This window comes from Bombina bombina, chromosome 5 (genome assembly GCF_027579735.1).
Source record: "Bombina bombina isolate aBomBom1 chromosome 5, aBomBom1.pri, whole genome shotgun sequence".
Taxonomy (NCBI): domain Eukaryota; kingdom Metazoa; phylum Chordata; class Amphibia; order Anura; family Bombinatoridae; genus Bombina; species Bombina bombina.
The window spans coordinates 1,145,764,479-1,145,787,668 of NC_069503.1; the positions used below are offsets into that span (position 1 = coordinate 1,145,764,479).

At 39.0% G+C, this 23,190-nt stretch overlaps 1 protein-coding gene and 1 pseudogene across 1 annotated transcript in view; both read left to right on the plus strand.

Annotated features, from left to right (window-relative positions):
• LOC128659650 (TRPM8 channel-associated factor homolog) overlaps positions 1-23,190 on the plus strand; it is a 123,827-nt gene that overhangs the window by 76,613 nt on the left and 24,024 nt on the right. The window contains exon 5 of the mRNA XM_053713222.1: positions 659-898. Within this exon, the coding sequence (XP_053569197.1) occupies positions 659-898 (240 nt within the window). The remainder of the gene's footprint in view (positions 1-658; positions 899-23,190) is intronic.
• Positions 5,099-5,217, plus strand: LOC128661947 (uncharacterized; annotated as a pseudogene).

Here is a 23,190-nt window from a genome sequence, read left to right on the forward strand (position 1 = left end):
GCCATTTACCATGAAATCTTGGGTGAGAACCTTCTTCTCTTAGCCAGGACATTGAAAATGGGTCGTGGCTGGGTATTCCAGCATGACAATGACCCAAAACACACGGCCAAGGCAACAAAGGAGTGACTCAAGTGACCTAGCCAGTCTCCAGACCTTAATCCCATAGAAAATCAGTGGAGGTAGCGGAAGGTTCGAGTTGCCAAACGTCAGCCTCGAAACCTTAATGACGTGGAGAGGATCTGCAAAGAGGAGTAGGACAAAATCGCTCCTGAGATGTGTGCAAGCTTGGTGGCCAATTACAAGAAACATCTGACCTCTGTGATTGCCAACAAGGGTTTTGCCACCAAATACTAAGTCATGTTTTGCAAAGGGGTCAAATACTTATTTCACTTATTAAAATTCAAATCAATTTATAACTTTTTTGAAATGTGTTTTCTGGATTTTGTTGTTGTTATTCTGTCTCTCACTGTTCAAATAAACCCCCCAATAAAATTATAGACTGGTCATTTCTTTGTCAGTGGGCAAAGGTACAAAATCAGTAGGAATCAAATCATTTTTTCCCTCACTGAATGTCAAGCGAAATTACATAGTAACTTGTTCCTCTCTAACATTACAAACACAATCACTGTAAGTAAATATAACACTATTGTATCATCAGGGCAGACAAGCCTCTCTTCTTGGAAGGATATGATCCACCACTCCACATCTCCATGGGCTGAACTAATCACAGAAAACATTATCCTGACTGTACCCACTGACTCTATACGATCACTGGAAGACCCTAATCCTGTGCTCTCTCTGTGGAACAAAATCATGATCGCAATCGCTGACCTTTCTGCAACTCCCAGGAAATACCTGCGGCCTGAGAGATTTGTGGCTGATGTTCAGATCTCTGCTGGTGAGCTAAAAAAGAAACCTGTGTTTTTAAATCTGTATATGGTACTGCACACTAATAGAGCAAAGGTAAATACTCTTTTTAGTTGTGGGTGTTCAATTTAATATTTGTTGATACTTGGGACAAAATATGTACCAGAAAAAAATAAAAATAAAAAGGAACTAGATTATTGAAGCATTACAATCAGAGACCAAAAACAACAAGAGAACCTGGAAACAATAAGCAAAAGATAATGCAGCACCATTAGTTCCGGAGAGATGGGGCTGTGCTGTAGATGTGGGGGAGGGGGGAGGGGAAGAGAATTATTATGTTACAAGTACAGCCTCAGAACCAACACCAGTAAAAGGATACCCCTACAAATTAACATAATGGGGTATATTTACCAATTTGCGAGCAGACATGATACGAAGTAGCATATCATGTCCGCTGCACATCACCGCACATTGAAAAATGGCGACAGCATACCTTGTCGGCATTTATCATTGCTCCAGCAGTTCTTGTGAACTGCTGGTGCAATGCCGCCCCCTGCAGATTCGCAGCCACTAGCAGGGGGTGTCAATCAACCTGATCGTATTCGCTCTGGTTGATTTCTGTCCGCAGCCTCAAAGCAGGCGGACAGGTTATGGAGCAGTGGTCTTTAGACCGCTGCTTCATAACTTCTTGATAAATATGCCCCAATAAGACAACAATGCCAAAATGTGCAACTGATTAATCAGAGACAGTTCTTTAGTTTTCCATTGTTATTTTTATTGGAATTTTCAAAATATACAGCACGCTTAAGTAAACAGACAATGGGTATTAAACATTATGCGATGTTTACACAATTCTATGTGTTATACGTATCCATGTCTATCCTGTTTATTCACAGTTTTAACCCACAGCACAAATTACAGTCCAGCAGTCTTTCTGAGGTATTCTGTGAGAATATTCCATGAGGCTTTAAAGCCTTACATACTTTGCAATTCTGTGATGTTAAAATATCAACATTACAAGAAGAAATATACAATAAACAAAAATAATATCTAAATGAAAAACAAACAAACAAACAAACAAACTGCAGAGATTAACTTGTTAGAGATGATCTTGACAATATGGGTCCATATACTTCATGTGGTGTATAAGTATTTATGCATACTGTAGACATAGGCTTACTTCAGAGATTATAACTGATCATTTAGGGCTTAACAGTTCGTAACTCATATATCAATTCCCACCCTCACTCAATTATTTTGTTTGACTTGAGTTTTCAGTATTCTTTATAGATATTATGTTATATATTTATTTACTGACCCCGTGTACGTGTCCCAGAAGAATGTCATGTCGTTATAAAAGGTTAGTCTATTTGATTTAAAATAAAAATATCTTTCTAGTGATAGTGCCTCTTCAACTTTCCCCCTCCACATGTCCACTGTAGGCAAGTTGGTTAATTTCCAGTGTGAAGCTATTAACTGTTTGGCAACATTTAACATAATGTGACCTAGGCTTCTTTTGATTGTGCAGTTTATGTCTGTAAACTCATTGAAGAGACACACTGATGGGGTAGGTGCAATGCTGCTCGACAGTACTTTATTTATTTCTTCTATCACCTGCTTACAATATGTGTTTACCTCATTACATGTCCACCATATGTGGCTCATGGTCCCCGATTCTCGGAGACACCTCCAACATCTATCATTAGCTGTTGGGAACAGGTATTTTGTCCTACTCGGTGTCATATACCATCTGGCCAGTACCTTATAGTTTGTCTCTAGGGCGTTTGTTGTATGTGCTGAAAAGGCTATATTCCGAAAAAACCTCTCCCATGTCTTTGATTCCTGATGTCCAAGTAATTCCCTTTCCCATCCCCTTACAAAGTTATGTGGTTTAGGTGATGTGGCAGTAATTAGAAGCCTATATGTAATGGATATAAGTCTTCTTTGTGGATTTGCACTGCTACAGAGCTGCTCAAAAGGTGTTAATTGTCTCGTCAGGTTGGGTCTGTTTCTATGTGTGTATATATAATGATTGACTTGGTGATAGTGTAGCCAATTCCTAAAGAATCCATTGCCCACACTTTCCAATTCATTTCTGGGTTTTACTAATAAGGTATACCAAAGCGCCAACTATACGAAGGCTGGGTCTGGACCTAATGCAATATTGTCAAACGATTACAATAAACAATTTATTGAGTACACAAATAAGTTAAAAACATGGATCCATGTATAAACAATCAAATTTATACAACAATAATAGCTAAATGAATAGTTAAAACAAATAGTTATGTAACGGATATAGCATTTAAAATTGTGCAAACATTGCTCTTAAAAATATTCATAAAAAATCCAAATTTAGTATAAGGCTCTCAACAGAAATTCAACTTTGTGTTTACCATATACACATACACAAATTTGTACAGCAATAATAGCTAAATGAATAGTTAAAACAAATAGTTAAATAGCAGATATGGCATTTAAAATTGTGCAAACAATGCTCTTAAAAAATATTCCTAAAAAATTCCAAATTAAGTATAAGGCTCACAACAAAAATTCAACTTTATGTTTACCACATACACATAATAGGTGAAATATATTAGTCAGTTATATAATATTATCTAACCAATAATGTTCTCGATTCTATGCAATACTAAATATTGCCAATAGTGACTAATGTGTAAGGCTCTGAGTAAGACCTTTAACTGTGTGTTTACCACATACGCATTGTCAAGTAAAAAATATAGTGACAGCAATAAGCCAATGTAAAGAATGTGTATCAAAAAAGTTGTGTGCAAAAATTAGTGTACAAAAGATATTAATGGTCAAAAAATAGGTTAATCTTCAAAAAACGTGAATTAAGAACAAAGATTGTGAAAAATGAAAAACCAAAAATTTACAAAAACATTGTGGTGTGTTCCAATAGTAACTTATATAAATGTAAATGATAGTCCAAAAAATAGTCCAACAGTGAAAACTTAATAGAAAAAATAATCCAACAATAAATTATAATAAGTAGTGTGTCTCTTTAAGAAAAAACAATAATCCTTAAAGTGTTGTGAATCCTAACAGCAATAGTTATGGTGATTTTCCAAGTGTGTTATACTGAATAGCAGTGTCAGTACTTGCTAGCCAAGTGTGTTATACTGAATAGCAGTGTCAGTACTTGCTAGCCAAGTGTTTTATATTGAATAGCAGTGTCAGTACTTGCTAGCCGTTTTCCAACCCAAAATTCTATCTTCTTGGCAAATATTTTGTTATAATCCCTGGATGATCCTTCTGTAAAAGAAAGATATGATGGTGTAGATTGTTTTTAGATCAATAGAAAATGAAATTGTGCTTACCAGTCGACGCGTTTCGGTCACAAAGAGACCTTTATCAAGACTGGTTTTATGGTGTTAGTAGTGGTCTTTTTATACCAGACTGATTGCTGGCCATAAAATTGTGGAACAGGAAGTGTTTGTTAAGCACTTCCTGTTTTACTGACCTTAAATGTGTGTTTAAAATATACAGTTTATAGTTTAAAAATTTGTGATTAAAAAATCCATTATAATACATTTAGATGGTATCCTTATTTTGTCAAGCTCTGTCTGCATCTGATCATTTTTATTCAGAGAAAATACAAAAATTCCTATGTTAGAATACAGTGTTCCAGATTTGGAAAAATATATATACAAACCCAGCCTTTTTAGTTATGACTTCATACCTATTATTTAAAAAATCTTCCTACCGCACCTGGTGTTCCCAGGCCTGGCCCTGCTTAACTTCCAAGATCAGACGGGATCAGGTGCATTCAAGGCAGTGTGGCTGTAGACATTTCTGTATTAGCCCTATTTCTCATCATGATCTGATCAGAAAGAGAGTTTACTGTCATCTCCAAGCCGTTTTTCAGCTGTTTCTATTGGGTATAATCTCAGTAGGGGCTTGGTTTCTATTGGATGGGGCAGGGGTGTGTATAATAGGCTCAATTTCATTGGATAGTAGTTGGAATGTTGTTAAAACATTCCCTTATCTGTTATAATAAAGCCATTTTAGCGTATATGTTAAGGTGTCATTTTGAAAATTGAAATTGAAAATGAAATTGAGCCTATTATACACACCCCTGCCCCATCCAATAGAAACCAAGCCCCTACTGAGATTATACCCAATAGAAACAGCTGAAAAACGGCTTGGAGATGACAGTAAACTCTCTTTCTGATCAGATCATGATGAGAAATAGGGCTAATACAGAAATGTCTACAGCCACACTGCCTTGAATGCACCTGATCCTGTCTGATCTTGGAAGTTAAGCAGGGCCAGGCCTGGTCAGTACCTGGATGGGAGACCGCCTGGGAACACCAGGTGCGGTAGGAACATTTTTTAAATAATAGGTATGAAGTCATAACTAAAAAGGCTGGGTTTGTATATATATTTTTCCAAATCTGGAACACTGTATTCTAACATAGGAATTTTTGTATTTTCTCTGAATAAAAATGATCAGATGCAGACAGAGCTTGACAAAATAAGGATACCATCTAAATGTATTATAATGGATTTTTTAATCACAAATTTTTAAACTATAAACTGTATATTTTAAACACACATTTAAGGTCAGTAAAACAGGAAGTGCTTAACAAACACTTCCTGTTCCACAATTTTATGGCCAGCAATCAGTCTGGTATAAAAAGACCACTACTAACACCATAAAACCAGTCTTGATAAAGGTCTCTTTGTGACCGAAACGCGTTGACTGGTAAGCACAATTTCATTTTCTATTGATCTAAAAACAATCTACACCATCATATCTTTCTTTTACAGAAGGATCATCCAGGGATTATAACAAAATATTTGCAAAGAAGATAGAATTTTGGGTTGGAAAACGGCTAGCAAGTACTGACACTGCTATTCAATATAAAACACTTGGCTAGCAAGTACTGACACTGCTATTCAGTATAACACACTTGGCTAGCAAGTACTGACACTGCAGTTCAGTATAAAACACTTGGAAAATCACCATAACTATTGCTGTTAGGATTCACAACACTTTAAGGATTATTGTTTTTTCTTAAAGAGACACACTACTTATTATAATTTATTGTTGGATTATTTTTTCTATTAAGTTTTCACTGTTGGACTATTTTTTGGACTATCATTTACATTTATATAAGTTACTATTGGAACACACCACAATGTTTTTGTAAATTTTTGGTTTTTCATTTTTCACAATCTTTGTTCTTAATTCACGTTTTTTGAACATCAACCTATTTTTTGACCATTAATATCTTTTGTACACTAATTTTTGCACACAACTTTTTTGATACACATTCTTTACATTGGCTTATTGCTGTCACAATATTTTTTACTTGACAATGCGTATGTGGTAAACACACAGTTAAAGGTCTTACTCAGAGCCTTACACATTAGTCACTATTGGCAATATTTAGTATTGCATAGAATAGAGAACATTATTGGTTAGATAATATTATATAACTGACTAATATATTTCACCTATTATGTGTATGTGGTAAACACAAAGTTGAATTTTTGTTGTGAGCCTTATACTTAATTTGGAATTTTTTAGGAATATTTTTTAAGAGCATTGTTTGCACAATTTTAAATGCCATATCTGTTATTTAACTATTTGTTTTAACTATTCATTTAGCTATTATTGCTGTACAAATTTGTGTATGTGTATATGGTAAACACAAAGTTGAATTTCTGTTGTGAGCCTTATACTAAATTTGGATTTTTTATGAATATTTTTAAGAGCAATGTTTGCACAATTTTAAATGCTATATCCGTTACATAACTATTTGTTTTAACTATTCATTTAGCTATTATTGTTGTATAAATTTGATTGTTTATACATGGATCCATGTTTTTAACTTATTTGTGTACTCAATAAATTGTTTATTGTAATCGTTTGACAATATTGCATTAGGTCCAGACCCAGCCTTCGTATAGTTGGCGCTTTGGTATACCTTATTAGTTTCATCTTTCCATTTTGACAACTAGGTGTCAAATTATCAAAGCCAGAGGTCTTATTTAGTAGGCGCTAGGTGTACTCCACTATCAATATTTTCATTTCTGGGTTTTAGTTTCCCTTGGTTTGTAATTCGTGATATAGTTATACATCCCTCTAAGTCTCGGGATGTACTTTTATTATATTCTAAACCTATTTTGAATTCTGGATGTGCCAAAATGGGGGTTAGAGGGGAATAAGAACTAGAGATGCCTTTAATTTTATCACATATATCCCTCCAGTCTATTATTGTGGCCAGGACTGTGGATGTGGACTTTTCTACTATTTTTGGTATAAGTCTGGGTGTCCAGCAAGCTCCACCTAGTTGGCTGACCCCCACGAGATCATGTTCAATTTGTATCCAATGTTTGGGATTATCTGGGTCGTTCCTGCACCATTCTATTATTCTTTGTAGAGATATTGCTTTTTGATATAATAGTAAGTTAGGTACCCCTAATCCTCCCATTTCCCTAGGGGCATACATTGTTGATTTATTGACCCGTGGTGGGCGTTTCTTCCAAATGAAATCATAAAATATTTTTTGAAGCTTATGTATGTACATATGAGTATGTGATAGCGGTAGAGTCTGCATTATGTATAGGATTTTTGGTAGGAGCATCATCTTCACTGAGTTGATTCGCCCTAGCCATGAGGATTTTTTTGAGAGCCATGATGAGGCCTGATTAGATATATTATTCACAAGTTTACTATAGTTGGTAGAACGCGTGGATTCTATGCTATTCGTCAAGTGTACTCCTAAATATTTGATAGAGGTTGATTGAACTGTGTATGTGTAGTTTGTTTACATGTTGATATATCTATGTCAGTCATTTGGATAGGTAGGAGTTCAGATTTACTTGCGTTTACTGAGAAGTTGGATACCTCGCCATAGGATTGAAGTTCACAACGTACCGCGGAGAGAGACCTCAGTGGATCAGCTAGAGAGAGTAACACGTCATCCGCAAACATAGATAATTTATATTCTTTTTGGTTGATGACTATGCCTTTTACATTACCATTGTGTCTAATTCTACTCGCTAATATCTCTAATGAGAGAATAAATAAAAGTGGGGATAGGGGGCATCCCTGTCTTGTTCCATTGTTTATTTCAAATTGCTCAGATAATGTACCATTAATACGAATTTGGGCTGTTGGGAAAGAATATAGTGCCATTACTCTATTGATAAAGAGGGGTGGGAAATTGAATTTGAGAAGAGACGCTTCCAGGAAGGTCCAATCTAACCTATCAAAAGCTTTCTCAGCATCTGTGGAAAGCATTACGGAGGGGATCTTAAATCTATTAATATGTTCTATAATATTTAGTATTTTGATCGTGTTATCTTTGGCCTCTCTCTGCGGTACAAAGCCCACCTGATCTGGGGAGACTAGTGTTGGTAGTATATTATTAATTCTAGCGGCCAATACCTTAGCGAAGATCTTTAGGTCAATGTTCAACAAAGATATTGGTCAGAAATTGGCAGGTGTGTCATGTTTTTTACCCGGCTTGGGGAGCACAGTTATGTAGGCCTGTAACATTGTATCTGGAAGTATTCCACCCTCGTCAATCTGGTGAAAAGTGCTTAATATGTGAGGTGTTAGAATGTTCCCAAATATTTTATAGTATGATCCTGTAAACCCATCTGGGCCTGGGGCTTTATCATTTTTCAGTGATTTGATGGCCTCGTGTATTTCTTTCCTACTGATTGGTGACTGTAGTTTTTTGCCATCTGCCTCTGTGAGCTGAGGGACACAGACATTTTCCAGATACTGTTGACACTTAATATTATGCTCATCTCGTGGCCTATTGGGATATATATTGTATAGCATGTGGTAATAATTTTTAAAGATGTTGCCTATCTGCTTTGTATCTTCAAATCTGCCTCCTGAGGGGTTATTTATTGAGTGTATAACATTTTTAGATCTTTTAGCTTTTAGAGATCTGGCTAACATTCGCCCTGGTTTATTAGCGTTACAGTAATATTTTTGTTTTAGTTTATATGCTATATTATGTGCTTTCAAGTGTAAATGAGATGACATTTTAGATCTATAAAATTTTAACTGTTGTAGTATATTATCATCTAAAGGGTTGCGCTTATGTAGGTAATCTAGATGCTCCAGTTCTTTAGCTAAGTGGTGATATTCCTCTCTTAGACGCTTATTTTTTAAAGCTCTCAGTTTAATTAAAACTCCTCTTATGTAGCTTTTATGGGATTCCCATATTATCGTTGGAGTTTCCTCTCCCTGTGTGTTATGATGGAAAAATTCTTTCAATTCCTGTTCAATAGTTGACTGTATCGATGGGTCTAACAAAAGAGAGTCGTCTAGCCTCCACATAAAGTCTATCATTGGGGCTGATGGCCATTTAAGGCTGCATCTGACCATTTAAGGCTGCATCTGACCATAGAGTGGTCGGACCACGCTGTGTGAGATATATTGGAGTCTAGTGTGTGTGTTAAAATTATATGATCTAATAGTATAAAGTCAATTCTGGAGTACGATTTATTGGGATTGGAGAAAAAAGTGTAATCTCTCTTCTCAGGATTTTCAATTCTCCACGGGTCGTGTAGGCCAAATATTTTAATGAAATTCCACACGGCTTTAAGGGTGCGCTTTGTCACATGTATATTTGGATTTGTGCTGTCTAATTTAGGGCATATGGGTAAATTAAAGTCCCCCAATACAATCAGTTGTCCCTTATGAATATCCTGAATTTGTTTGATTAGGGATGTAAAGAATGCTGCCTGCCTTTGATTGGGGGCATATATGTTCACTAGTGTCACAATTTGATTATAGAGAATGCCACTTACAGCTAAAAATCTGCCTTCCGAATCTTTTGTCTGTTCTAACAATTTAAACGGTATGCTGTTATGTATCAGGATGCTCACTCCATTGATCTTTTTCCTGTGGTGAGCACTATGATAGGATTGAGTGAAGCTACGATGAATGCCCTTGGGGATAGATCCCTTTTTAAAATGAGTCTCTTGGAGGCCTAATATCTCCCCCTTTTTTTGTATTATATCCCTAAAAGCGATTGATCTCTTATACTGCCCATTAAACCCTTTGACATTTTGAGAGATGATGTGGATGTGTGTATCTGTCATCATTTATATTGTAGTCTTCCCATGTTCATGGTCTCAATACCCACATGTATAATTAGATATCTCTGCTTGAAAAAAATAAAAATTAACCTAACATATTGGAACTTAACAATATAAACACATATAACTTTTAACTCAATAAAATACTCGTAGGAGGAAATGACTAGTAAATTCCATGCGGAATCTAATCAGCCCACTAAGTATTTCTTAAATTTGTTACTTACCATTCATCTTTTTTTTTAAACCTTTTTTTAAGGAATTAACCAAACAACCTTAACACTCAATATCAAATTACTAAAACCCTAAGTGCAAGAAAGAACATTATGAGAATGTTATACATCTGGTTTCATCTTGTTGTCTTTATAATTGACATTTCGTATCAACATATCATAACCCAGATTCATTCAACACGTAAAATATGGAACATATCTTTTTATAATATTTCACATTTGAACTTCAGGCATGCCAACACTGGTCTTACCACTGAGATTAAACATCTTAAGTCAGTCTTACTCAGCCCGTCTGGGCTCCAGAGTTCAATGAAGATTGATTTGTTTTCTTGACCTTGACTGTCTGCTATTCTCCAGAAGGTGAAGGGATTTCAAGCTTCTTGCAAAAGTCTCCAATTTCTGAGGGCGATGTGCATATTGCTCTTCTATTCTTCCAAATCGCCACTAGATGGAACGGGTGACCCCATCTGTACGTAATATTCCTGTCTTGTAGATGTCTCGTGAGTAGAGAGAGTTCTTTCCTTCTGATGATTGTTCTAGTGCATAGGTCGGCAAAAAACTGCAGTGTTGCGCCATCTTTTTGTATCGGTCGCTTTTCTCTTGCTGCTGTCATGATGTTTTCCTTTATCTGGTAGTTGTTAATCCTCACTATCACGTCTCTGGGAGGTGCTGCCTCTGGGGGTTTAGGCCTCAGAGCTCTATGAGCTCAATCTATTATGACATCTTGGGTATCGGTTGTATTTCTTAAGGATGAGAACAGGGATTGTAGATATTCCTGTAGGTCAGTGGTTTCTATGACCTCAGGGATCCCTCGTATTCTTATATTATGTCTTCTAGATCTGTTCTCCATATCTTCCAGCTTGTCCTCCAATTGAGTGATTGTCTTGTCTTGTTGTTCCACTTGGTCGTTCAATCTGGATAGATCTGAAGATTGTGCTTGTGAGGCCTCCTCTAAGTCATCTACTCTGTTTCCAATTTCAGTGAGGTCTTTTTTAAGATCTGCAATTTCCTCTTTGATGCACTGTCTCACCTGAACAATGAGAGTTGAGAAGTCTTTCTTTGATGGAATGGACAACAGCACATCTTTTGGAACTGATACCATGTCGGATTCGCCGTCAGATTCTGATTCCGAGGAACCAGAAGACGGCTGTGATCTTAACGATATTTGTATTGGGTCTTTGGGCACTGGCGAGGGAGAGGCTTTAAAATAATCATCTACAGTAGGTTTTGTGAGTCCCCCCACTTTACCTGCTTTCCCTTTCTGCAAGTTTTTCCTTGGCGACATTTTTTGCCAGATCCAAGAATGGCTGTATATTGGACTAGTATGGAGGATGTATCTCAGGGGGATCACTGCAGTATTATTACCCAGTTGGAAGGATGCCCCTCTTTTCTATGTCTGAGGTCTGTATAGTATATGTTATATTAGTGTTGAGGTTTCCCCTGTCTTTACCAGTACTGATTAAAAGGGACCCTGGCGTCTTTTTTTACTTCTGTGGCTATTTGAACAATAAAAGTCCACCGTGTAGTGATGAGCCGCCCCTTTATGCCTCAGTCCCCAGAGCTGCTATTTCAAACCCAGTGTTTCATGAAATCCACCTATGTTGAGTGAGATGGGCTTGGCTTGATAGCTGCAGTTTAATTTAGTGATATGTGGGGCATTATCATAATGATTTGTCAGTTCTGCAGTTTTACTCTTATTTCCATTTCTTTACTGCTGGTTTCAGTTCTGTATTAACATGTATTAGCATATGTCCCACACCTAGACATCTTAACAGAGCCCATGAGGTTATATTAATGTCCTTAAGTAGTGTGTTACACTGTGCTGCCCCTTTCATAAACAGATCAGTTCTTTTAAGTGGTATAAAACAAGCCTGCGTGTGTTTCCTTGAGAAAATGTCTTTATATGCCAAACATAAGCAGCCTTAGCTGTGACTAAGCTTCCGTTTGTTGAAGCATAAATTAATCCCCTGTTTTTATACTTTAATCATCAGTTCAGAGGTCTTACCGGGAGATTACAAGTGCGTGTGTTGCTCTTAAGATGGCGCCCGGCACTTCTGTGTGTTAGCTTGCACACTTTTATAGTTTATCTCGCGGCCGGTTCTGAAATCTTTAATACCTTTTGAGGGTCTCACCCTGTGGTATCAGTAAGTGAATCATGACTTATATGTAGCGGTATAGTCGTTCACTTACATAGGTTGTTCTGTAAACTGGCGGTGGCTATATCGCGGCAATGGCTGATCTCTTTTACATTTTTAACGCTTCCTTTGTAGTCAGCTCACATTCCGGTTTGCTAGGGATGCAATGTCTGGACTATTGGAGAGATTTACAAGGTGATGGTACTCTTTTTGTGGGCTGAAGCTCCGGAGCTCACCTATAGTGCGGCCATCTTCTCCATGCGCCGGCTCCGCCCCCAAACAAAAAGTAATTATTTGCGCTAACTTCCAAAAAATGGTCTGGTGTTGTATTTTCTGTTATCAGTTTGTCCCTATAGCATGGCAGGATACAAATAAATTAGAATCCTGGTTTGTATGTGGTCTTCACCCTTTTCTGTTCTGAATGATGCTATTATGTAGCATAACAAAGGACATAGTAGTGTATTGAGAATCATAATGTATTGTCCTACTTCTTATGTCAAAAGGTTAAAAGTTCATATCATTATAATACATTTTTTATATTTAAGATTAAAACGCTTTGCTGTGCAATTCAACCCACCTGAAAATTTATCCCAGCTTGGCCAAAATCAATTTTCAAAAAGGCCTTCTACTCGATAACATGTGGTGTGATCTGTGACTGCTAAGGGTTCAAAATGTAGCCAGTGATAAAGAAATTTCTCTTAGTTAGAAGCTGCTGGGTGGACACGAAAGTAACTCATGAGCAATTAAGAAAAGGCAGAAAAGACAGCATTCTTCTGATCCTAGATTAATGGATAACAAGTAGGAGGTTATATATGTTAACCCCACTTCTTATCCCTGTGGATTTGCATTTACCTATGTACTCTTAAGCCTTGGGTTACACCGGGTAGCCATCGTCTGCTATGGTCTGTTAAGTTCAATGTACCACAAATAAGTTTCCAGTTCTTCATACAGCTTCCTCATGAGGGTAGTTGCCTAAACATAGGACATGTCACCAGTGAGAACTTCATGACCATCAAGATGGTTGTCCATTTTGCTTACCAGATTAGTAAATAGAGGAATAACTGACCCTGGGTTGCAACAGTCTTCTCCAAAGAAATGGACTATATAGTCTGTGCCATTCCAGAATCTGCTTCAACATCCCCAAATAAGTGCCAACAGGTTGGTGAATGCAATGCTGTGGCAGACATGTTCTCTCTTATTCCTCCTTCAGCATCTGAGTAGCTTTTGCACTGAAGTAGAATTCAAAAATATTACTATCCCACCCAATGATGTTAGCCAGTCTGTCATGACCTTCTGCTGGAAAAGAGGCCCTTACAAACAGCAGTATACAAATTCCCCATCTATAAGGGATTTTACCATGCTCACAACATAAAGGTTTATAGGTATCAGGTATGATCCAGAACCTCAGCATGGAGAAGGAAAGAATGGTAGATTTGCTGCCTTCCTGCTTCATTGCCAGCCGTCCGTCTGAAGCACTGCCTACAGCAGCACTGGTAATTCCCTTCCCAGAGACCTAGGGTTGACAACAGTGGGCTGTCAAAGAAAGGAAGGCATACTGCATTCTTTCTGCACTTCATAAGTTAGAGTTGAAGTGTGCAGTCTATTTAACAGTTTTTGACAGTTATTATTTTAGAGGAGCTATGAAGGAAAAGTAGAGTTCACTGTGATCCTGCAGAATGTAGTTGTAGAGTGCAGGCAAAGTTTTAGAGCAAGAGCCTCCATCAGCCTGCTGAAAGAAAAACCTCCAACAGTAATCATCTTCCAATCAACTGTGCTACTTTATTGAACTACTTTTTGGATAAACCCCTTGATTGGAAAGCACAAATTGTTCAAGAGTAGGCTGATGATGTTGATTTCCCTGCCTTGTTGTTCTCTTTGGTCCTGTTTCTTTATGGTCAAATGATGTTGAAGCATTAGCATGTGATCTGTTCTGGCTAGTCATAGTTCGGGTATTATTAATGGTAGCAATCAGTGCTGTGGTTATGTCCGTCCCTGACATGGCTGCTACTCTCTCTTTAGAACTGCCCTTGATGCATGCATAAATGTTGGTTTATCCCAGAACTGGAGAGATGCCCCCGCGCTTTACCTTCTTTTCTGCACAGTCTGCACCCAATGATGCACCCATTTCCCACACTATCAAAATACCCCCTGTAGCGGAGCTCCAATACTCAGTTCCCCTCAGTATCTCCACTAGGGGTCTCCCTTCCCTTAGTACAAACCCCAGCACACCTAAATAGTGGTACATAAGAGAGATTGTTGATAAGACCAAGGTCAAGCCAGCAGCTATATATCCCCTAGCTGGAATAGTCTAAGTGGGCAGTGTCACCTCCCAGTCAGGTATTAAACACTTTGCCTACACAGCCTCCCTGGCAACTATTGATCCCTCTGCCCACTCCTTCTTCCAGACAGGGGATGATTCCTTTGCCTGCACCATCTTTAAAAAGATGCCAGTGGCTCACAGGGCTAGCTCTTTGCTTACAGGTCTGCAGACTCTATAACAGGTCTCAACAACAGGGACAAGTGTAGTCAGAAAGCAGTTCCTAAAACTCTGCCACTGAAATTCCTTAAAGAAACAGACAAGACCAACTGTTTCAAAAAGAAATACTCATCATGCTTAATTTCACTTTAGAACTAGCCTCTAAAAACACAACATTTAACTTACAGTGAAACACTCCACATAAATCACAAACATAGGAAAAACATATAGGCAACAACATAATGAAATATACTCTGACAAAGGAAGGGGGTGTTATAAACCATAAAACTCATAACCTTCTATTTGTATTGTCATATGTAAATATTTTCCACAATACACATTTTGGTGACCACTAGAAACTTTCTACCAACAGATGGTGCTGTATAACACAGTGGTCATGTATTTGACTGGGGAACCGTCACACTCCTACACTTTTCCACTGTGCTTCGAACCATGCATGCTGTGACATAGAGGACATGATCCAGCTTTGTCCCTGACTTGGAGTGCCACCTGTGGTTGCAATGGCACTGTCATGAGATGCAGGACATATGCAGGACACAGCAATGATGGTACAACTCTATTTTATTACAGAGCACAGAAACATACATCTAGTCAGGTTGATTTCTCTAACTAACTGCGACACAGACAACCGGACCTAAGCCCCGCCCATAAACAGTGACGTCACTTCCTGCTCTCATCACATCTTCCCCCTTTTCAAAGGGCGAAGTATACATTTGAATATAACAAATAACATGGTATACAAACAGAGTATACAACAACATTTTTGAACAGTATATAACAAATAGGTTACAGGAAAAATAAACAACATATATTACATCCTGACTTGAACATCGGGGTAGACTACCCTAGTCCACAGTGACCATGGGATTATTCTGCCCATACTTCCGGTCACTGTTCTAGCTAAAGTTAGTCCCAATATCGGGCCGGAAGTTTCACCACTCTTCCTCTTGATATAACTTTGCATGAACTATCCTCTGATACAGAAGAAGGTGAATAAGAGTCCGCTGGAGGCAAAGACATATCCCCACTGTGATCTTGCTGAGGGGAAGGCACCCCTTTTAGAACAGGGGATCCCACCGGCGGTGGTACTGAGGCATCCAGTTCTAAACTCTCAGGTACAGGCTGAAGATGTTTTCGGTTATGGCGTATAACCGTCCCTCCATCAGTAAGGACTACATAAGACCTTGGTTCTGGAGAGCGTCCAATTACCGTAGCAGGCGTCTTCCATTTCTTCTCATTGTCCAGTTTAATTCTGACACTTTGCCCCGCATTTAGTTCCTGTAAAGGCCTGATAGAATGTCTCCTATCGTAGAAGAAACGATAGCCCGTTTTGGCCTCTTCTCCCCTCCTAAGGACTTCGTCCTGAGGAATAGAGCCAGTCGGCTTGAAGACACCCACTGAGGGTAAGGTGGTGCGAATCTGGTGTCCTAGCATCAGCTGTGCCGGGCTAAACCCGGTGGCTTGGATGGGCGTTGCCCTATAGGACAAGAGGGCTAGGTACGGCTCAGATTGCTTTAAAATGAACTTTGTTGTTTAAACTGCCCTTTCAGCCATTCCGTTGGCCTGCGGGTAATGTGGACTTGACGTGGAATGTACAAAGTCATATTCCCTGCTGAAAGCACTAAACTCCATAGAAGCGAACTGCATGCCATTATCACTCACCATTGGAATGCCCCACCGGGCGAACAAGCTCTTCAGACGAATGATAATGGCTTGACTTGTGATATCATTCAAAGGTGCAATTTCCAAATACCTGGAATAGTAGTCGATCACAACAAGGAACTTTTTCTGTGCAGTTCACACAAATCAGCAGCTATTTTCTGCCACGGCCCTGCAGGCAACGGAGTAGAAATCAAGGGCTCCCTTCTCTGAGTAGGCCGGCGTTCCCAGCAAAAGGCACATTTAGACACGTGATTTGCAATGTCGGAGCTGATCCCAGGCCACCACACAGCTGTAGCTGCCCTCTCTCTGCACTTTGTAATGCCTAGGTGGCCATCGTGAATCCTGTTTAACATCTCCTTCCTCATGCCTACAGGAATAACGATGCGGTCTTGGAACAGCACCAACCCCTCCAGCTCCGTGTAATGGAATAGGATTTCTGTTCGAAGCTCAACTGCAGATATTGACTGAAAATGATATTACACACAGTGTTTGACTTGTATCACTTCAGTATGTGATTGCACAGAGATGTTGAAGTACAATCAGGATTGTGAGAGTGAATTTATTCTGAGAAACCAATTATGTAAAAGACAGTATGCTACTGAGAGAATGTCTCTGTAAAGGTATCAGTGTCTGAGAAGATTCACTTGTATGATATTATTAGTAATTGCAAAGTTTAGCTGAGAGGTAAAGCTAATTCAAATTCCTTGTAAGCAGTAATTAACACACAGCAGGGTTTTATACAAGCTTCAGGTGACTGAGGTCAGAGCACAAATATGTTAACTAAGAAATTCAGGACAGAACGAGTGATGTTACTTTTACCCTGAATGCTTCTGTGCTCTTTTCACTGCTGCAGAGAAAAAATGACAGGCTACTGAGAGTGAAAGGAATTTGAGGGAGGAGTTCTCCAGATGGCTGTATCGGCTTCTACGGATCTGAGATAACCTTCCAAAGGTCAAATAACATTGCGGTGCAAATATATACAGTGAGATTGTGAAGCAGGAGGTAACGGTTGATTGCAGAGAAAGAGGTTAGAAAGTCACAGTTCAATCAGCTGTCTCCTGGTAGTAGCTGAAATAGCTCAGCGTGGTTGAAACAAACTGAATCCTTTCAATGGAAACAATGTTGCAAGGTTTTCCAAAAACAGACTTAGTTAGGAAATTTACACGTTGTAGATTTAGGCAATAAATCAAGTAAAGGTTTAGTAATAAAGCTCAGTGGTGCTGCTGCTATACTGTTTAGCTAACAAAATACTAAGCACTGATCGTTGAACACACAGCTGATTTATCACCTTGGTAGGCAGGGCTTGATGACTCATGGCAGATAATTAAAGGTACAGAGCAAGCAAGCCAAATCCCTGACATTACCCCCTCCTCAAGCGAGCTGTCCCACAGCTCGAGGCTTAGGTCTTTCAGGATTACGGCGATGAAATAGCGAAATGAGTCTGGGTGCAGTGATGTTAGAAGCTGGTTCCCATGAATCGTCTTCAGGGGGGTAATTTTTCCATCTGATTAGATATTCCAGATTAGATGCACACCAACGTGAATCCAGTATTGATTCCACTTCGTAATCTTCAGTATCACCACTAGATAAGATAGGTGGAAGAACAGGATCAGTTACCCTAGTGAACAGGTAAGGTTTTACGAGAGAAACGTGGAACGTTGGATGTACGCGTAAGGTTGGGGGTAGTTCCAAAGTGATTGCATTATCATTAATCACTTTAAGGATTGGAAAAGGTCCAATGTATCGATGAGTGAATTTTTTAGAAGGTACTTGTAGCCGTAGATTCTTAGTAGAGAGCCAGACCTTATCGCCCACAGAATAAAGTGGAGGAGTTCTTCTCCTTAGATCATAAAACCGTTTATGGTTGTCTTGTGCTTTTTGGATGTTTTGTTTGATCCTGGAGAAATTGTCGGTTAACTTTCTACTGAAATCTTCCAAAGGTGGAGAGTCGCTTGCAAGATCTGAGTTTAGAAAAAATGATGGATGATAACCATAGTTTGCATAAAACGGTGAAGTTTTGATGGAAGGGTTTGTTAAGCTATTGTAGGCATATTCTGCCATGGGTAGAAATTCTAACCACTGATCCTGCTGTTGACTACAAAAACAACGTAGATATTCCTCCAACCACTGATTTACCCTCTCGGTTTGACCGTTGGTCTGAGGGTGGAAAGAGGTGCTGTGTCGGTGGTCAATCTTTAATAGCATGCAAAGTTTTGTCCAGAAGCGAGAGGTAAATTGGGTACCTCTATCACTAATGATCCGTTTTGGTGTTCCATGTAATCTTACGACATTGTCTAAGAAAAGTTTGGCAGTTTCTGAGGAAGTAGGCAGTTTTTGAAAGGGAATGAAATGTCCCATTTTGGTGAAGGTATCAACTACAACCAAAATAGTATTATGTCTTTGAGATGATGGTAACTCAACAATAAAATCCATCGAGACTTGTTCCCATGGTCTGTTTGCTATTGGGAGTGGCATGAGGAGGCCGTATGGTCGGTGTCTTTCTGATTTTGCAGTGGTGCATACTATGCAGGATTTTATGTATCTCTGAACCGTTTGTTTCATTTTAGGCCACCAGTAATTCCTTTGTAGGAGTTCTATCGTGCGATTTACCCCTGGATGTCCTGACATTGGGGAATCATGATGGTATTTTAGAAGTAAAGATCTTAGGCTGTACGGTATATATATCTGATTGTTGTGGTAGTAAATACCATCTTTCTCTGTTAAGTGGGTTTGGGGTATCTCTTTGTCATCCAGTGTAGATCTTTTTATATCGGTTAGGAGTTTTGAGGTGAATCCAATGAATCGATCAGAGGGTATTATAGGAGTTGACTGGTTCATCTGTGGAGGTTTTGTATATAACCTTGATAAAGCGTCAGCCTTCCCATTTTTGCTAGCGGGACGATAAATTACATGGAAATCGAATCTGGCAAAGAAGAGACACCATCGAACCTGTCTTGCTGATAAGGTTTTGTTGTTCTGCAAGTATTGGAGATTTTTATGATCCGTATATATAGTTATGGGGTATTTTGCTCCTTCCAAAAGATGTCTCCAGTTCTCAAGTGCTCTTCGGATGGCCAGAAGCTCCTTGTCACCTATACTGTAGTTCATTTCAGCTGAAGTCATAATCTTTGAATAGAACGATACCGGATGGAGGGGTTCAGTAAGGGATTGTCTTTGTGAAAGAACAGCTCCGATGGCGAAATCAGAGGAATCGACTTCAAGTATAAATTGAATATCCGGATTAGGAAAACGTAAAATGGGAGCTGTAGAAAAGCCGAACTTTAGGAAGTTAAAAGCTGAAGAAGCTTCCTTGGTCCAGGAGAAAGGCTTTGATGCATTGGTGAGTTGTGTGAGGGGTTTAGCTATTTTAGAGAAATCTTTGATAAACTTCCGGTAATAGTTCGAGAAACCAAGGAATCTCTGTAGCTCCTTTTTAGTAGTCGGTTCAGGCCAATCCAAAACGGTCTCTACTTTTTTATGTTGCATACTAATATCAGTTGGAGAGATCTCATATCCCAGAAAGTATATACGGTTACAATGAAATTGACATTTTTCCAATTTTGCGTACAGTTTATGTACTCGTAGTCTGGAGAGGACCCACCGGACATGCTTCTCATGTTCTTCTAGTGTTTTGGAGTATATAAGGATGTCGTCAAGATAGACTACTAAACAGATATCAAGCAAGTCCCGGAAAATGTCATTGACAAAATGTTGGAAGGTGGCAGGGGCATTGCATAGCCCAAATGGCATTACCAGGTATTCAAATAAGCCATATCTCGTCCGAAAAGCAGTGAGCCATTTGTCTCCCTCACAAATACGAACCAGATTGTACGCCCCTCTGAGATCAAGTTTGGTATAAATGGTTGCATCAGACAGTCGTTCTATCATCTCTGGTATCAATGGTAAAGGGTAGCGGTTCTTTATAGTTCTTTTATTGAGCTCCCTATAGTCGATTATGGGACGGAGAGAATCATCTTTGTTCTTCACAAAGAACATACCCGCACCAGCTGGAGAAGTGGATACCCTGATAAAACCTTTTTTCAAATTCTCCTCCAAGTAGGTCTTGAGATGTTCCAATTCAGGTTGGCTGAGAGGGTAAACATGTCCAACGGGAATAGTGGCACCTGGTTGTAACTGGATAGGGCAGTCGTATGGACGATGTGGTGGTAGACAGTCTGCTTCGGTCTTGCTAAAGACGTCTTCGAAATCCTTATAAGTTTCTGGTATAGGCAATGAATCTGTAAGAGAGTGAAGTAGAAACTGCTGTGGAAAACAAGTGCTATGACAATATGCTGAATTAAAACATACCTGTGAGGTAGACCAATTAATAGAAGGTTCATGTTGCTGAAGCCAGGAAATGCCTAGAACAACTGAAAAGTGTGGTGAAGGCAACACATCAAACGATATATACTCAGTATGGCCTTTTTCTGAAACAACCATAAGTGGTACTGTATGATGTGTGATAGGTCCGTTAGATATGGTAGACCCATCAATAACTCTAATGACCAAGGGTTTTGTTTTCAACACAAGTGGAATTTTATTGGTGGATACAATTTCAGAATCAATGAAGTTCCCGAAAACTCCTGAGTCAATTATGGCTTCAGTGTGTATCCTTTTGTGATCCCACTGTAATAAGAGAGATAGTTTACAGTAAGTTATTGTTTCTTGAAATAGATGAGTAGAATGAATAAAAGAACACTTACGTTTCTTATTCCTTGAGAGGATGGGACAGTCTGAGACAGTATGGGATGGATCTGCGCAGTACATACACAAACTCTTTGCCTTTCTCCTGAACCGCTCTTCTGCCGTTAAGGGACCTCTAAGTACTCCTATCTCCATAGGACTAGCAGTTGTAGAGGGACTCTGGTTATAGGAAGTAGGTCTTGAGAATGATTCAGTATGAGTACGTTCAGATCTCCTTTCTCGGAGTCTTCTATCTATCTGCGTGGCAACTCTCATTAAGGCCTCTAGGGTTGGAGGAAGGTCGATTCTGGCTAGTTCATCCTTCAACAATTCAGCCAAGCCAAGTCGGAACTGATTTCGGAGTGCAATTGGGCTCCATAATGAATCTGTTGCATAGAGTTTAAACTCGGTAATATAGTCCTCTACCGGTCTCTTGCCTTGTTTAAGGTCTCTCATTTTGGCTTCTGATGATAATTGAATGTCCTTATCAAGGTATAACTCATCCATATTATCAAAAAAAATCCCTAAAGAAGATATAATAGGATCCTGATGTTCACAGAGGTTATCAGCCCATCCTCTAGGTTCTCCTCTAAGGAAAGAGATGACCGTAAGAACTTTGATTCTATCTGTGGGGTAACTGCGGGGTTTCAAGTTGAAAAGAAGATGGCAAGCGTTTTTAAATTGCCTATACAATTTTCTATTCCCGGTAAATGGTTCAGGTAATGACACCAGAGGCTCAGGTGGTGTCTCATGAGTAGCCTTTACGGCGATAGAATCTTTTATAATCTCTCTAAGTGATTGGTTCTCCACTTGTAGATCTCTCACTGCCTGAGCAATCTGATCAACTCTCTGTGTCAGGTTGTAGACAAGTTGAGGTATATCCACTGGCTCCATGGTTGAGGGCTTAGTATTATGTAATGGAATAGGATTTCTGTTCGAAGCTCAACTGCAGATATTGACTGAAAATGATATTACACACAGTGTTTGACTTGTATCACTTCAGTATGTGATTGCACAGAGATGTTGAAGTACAATCAGGATTGTGAGAGTGAATTTATTCTGAGAAACCAATTATGTAAAAGACAGTATGCTACTGAGAGAATGTCTCTGTAAAGGTATCAGTGTCTGAGAAGATTCACTTGTATGATATTATTAGTAATTGCAAAGTTTAGCTGAGAGGTAAAGCTAATTCAAATTCCTTGGAAGCAGAAATTAACACACAGCAGGGTTTTATACAAGCTTCAGGTGACTGAGGTCAGAGCACAAATATGTTAACTAAGAAATTCAGGACAGAACGAGTGATGTTACTTTTACCCTGAATGCTTCTGTGCTCTTTTCACTGCTGCAGAGAAAAAATGACAGGCTACTGAGAGTGAAAGGAATTTGAGGGAGGAGTTCTCCAGATGGCTGTATCGGCTTCTACGGATCTGAGATAACCTTCCAAAGGTCAAATAACATTGCGGTGCAAATATATACAGTGAGATTGTGAAGCAGGAGGTAACGGTTGATTGCAGAGAAAGAGGTTAGAAAGTCACAGTTCAATCAGCTGTCTCCTGGTAGTAGCTGAAATAGCTCAGCGTGGTTGAAACAAACTGAATCCCTTCAATGGAAACAATGTTGCAAGGTTTTCCAAAAACAGACTTAGTTAGGAAATTCACACGTTGTAGATTTAGGCAATAAATCAAGTAAAGGTTTAGTAATAAAGCTCAGTGGTGCTGCTGCTATACTGTTTAGCTAACAAAATACTAAGCACTGATCGTTGTACACACAGCTGATTTATCACCTTGGTAGGCAGGGCTTGATGACTCATGGCAGATAATTAAAGGTACAGAGCAAGCAAGCCAAATCCCTGACACTCCGTGAGCTGCAACCTCTCTGACTGGTAAGAACTTAAAGACAACCAGGCTGCCCGGCTCTCGGGCCAGCCTTCTTTTATGTACTTTATAACCTCTTGCAGATCTGTGTCTAAATATGTCTCTTTCTTTATTTCTTCCAGTTTCCTTGAAGAAATGGACTTTGA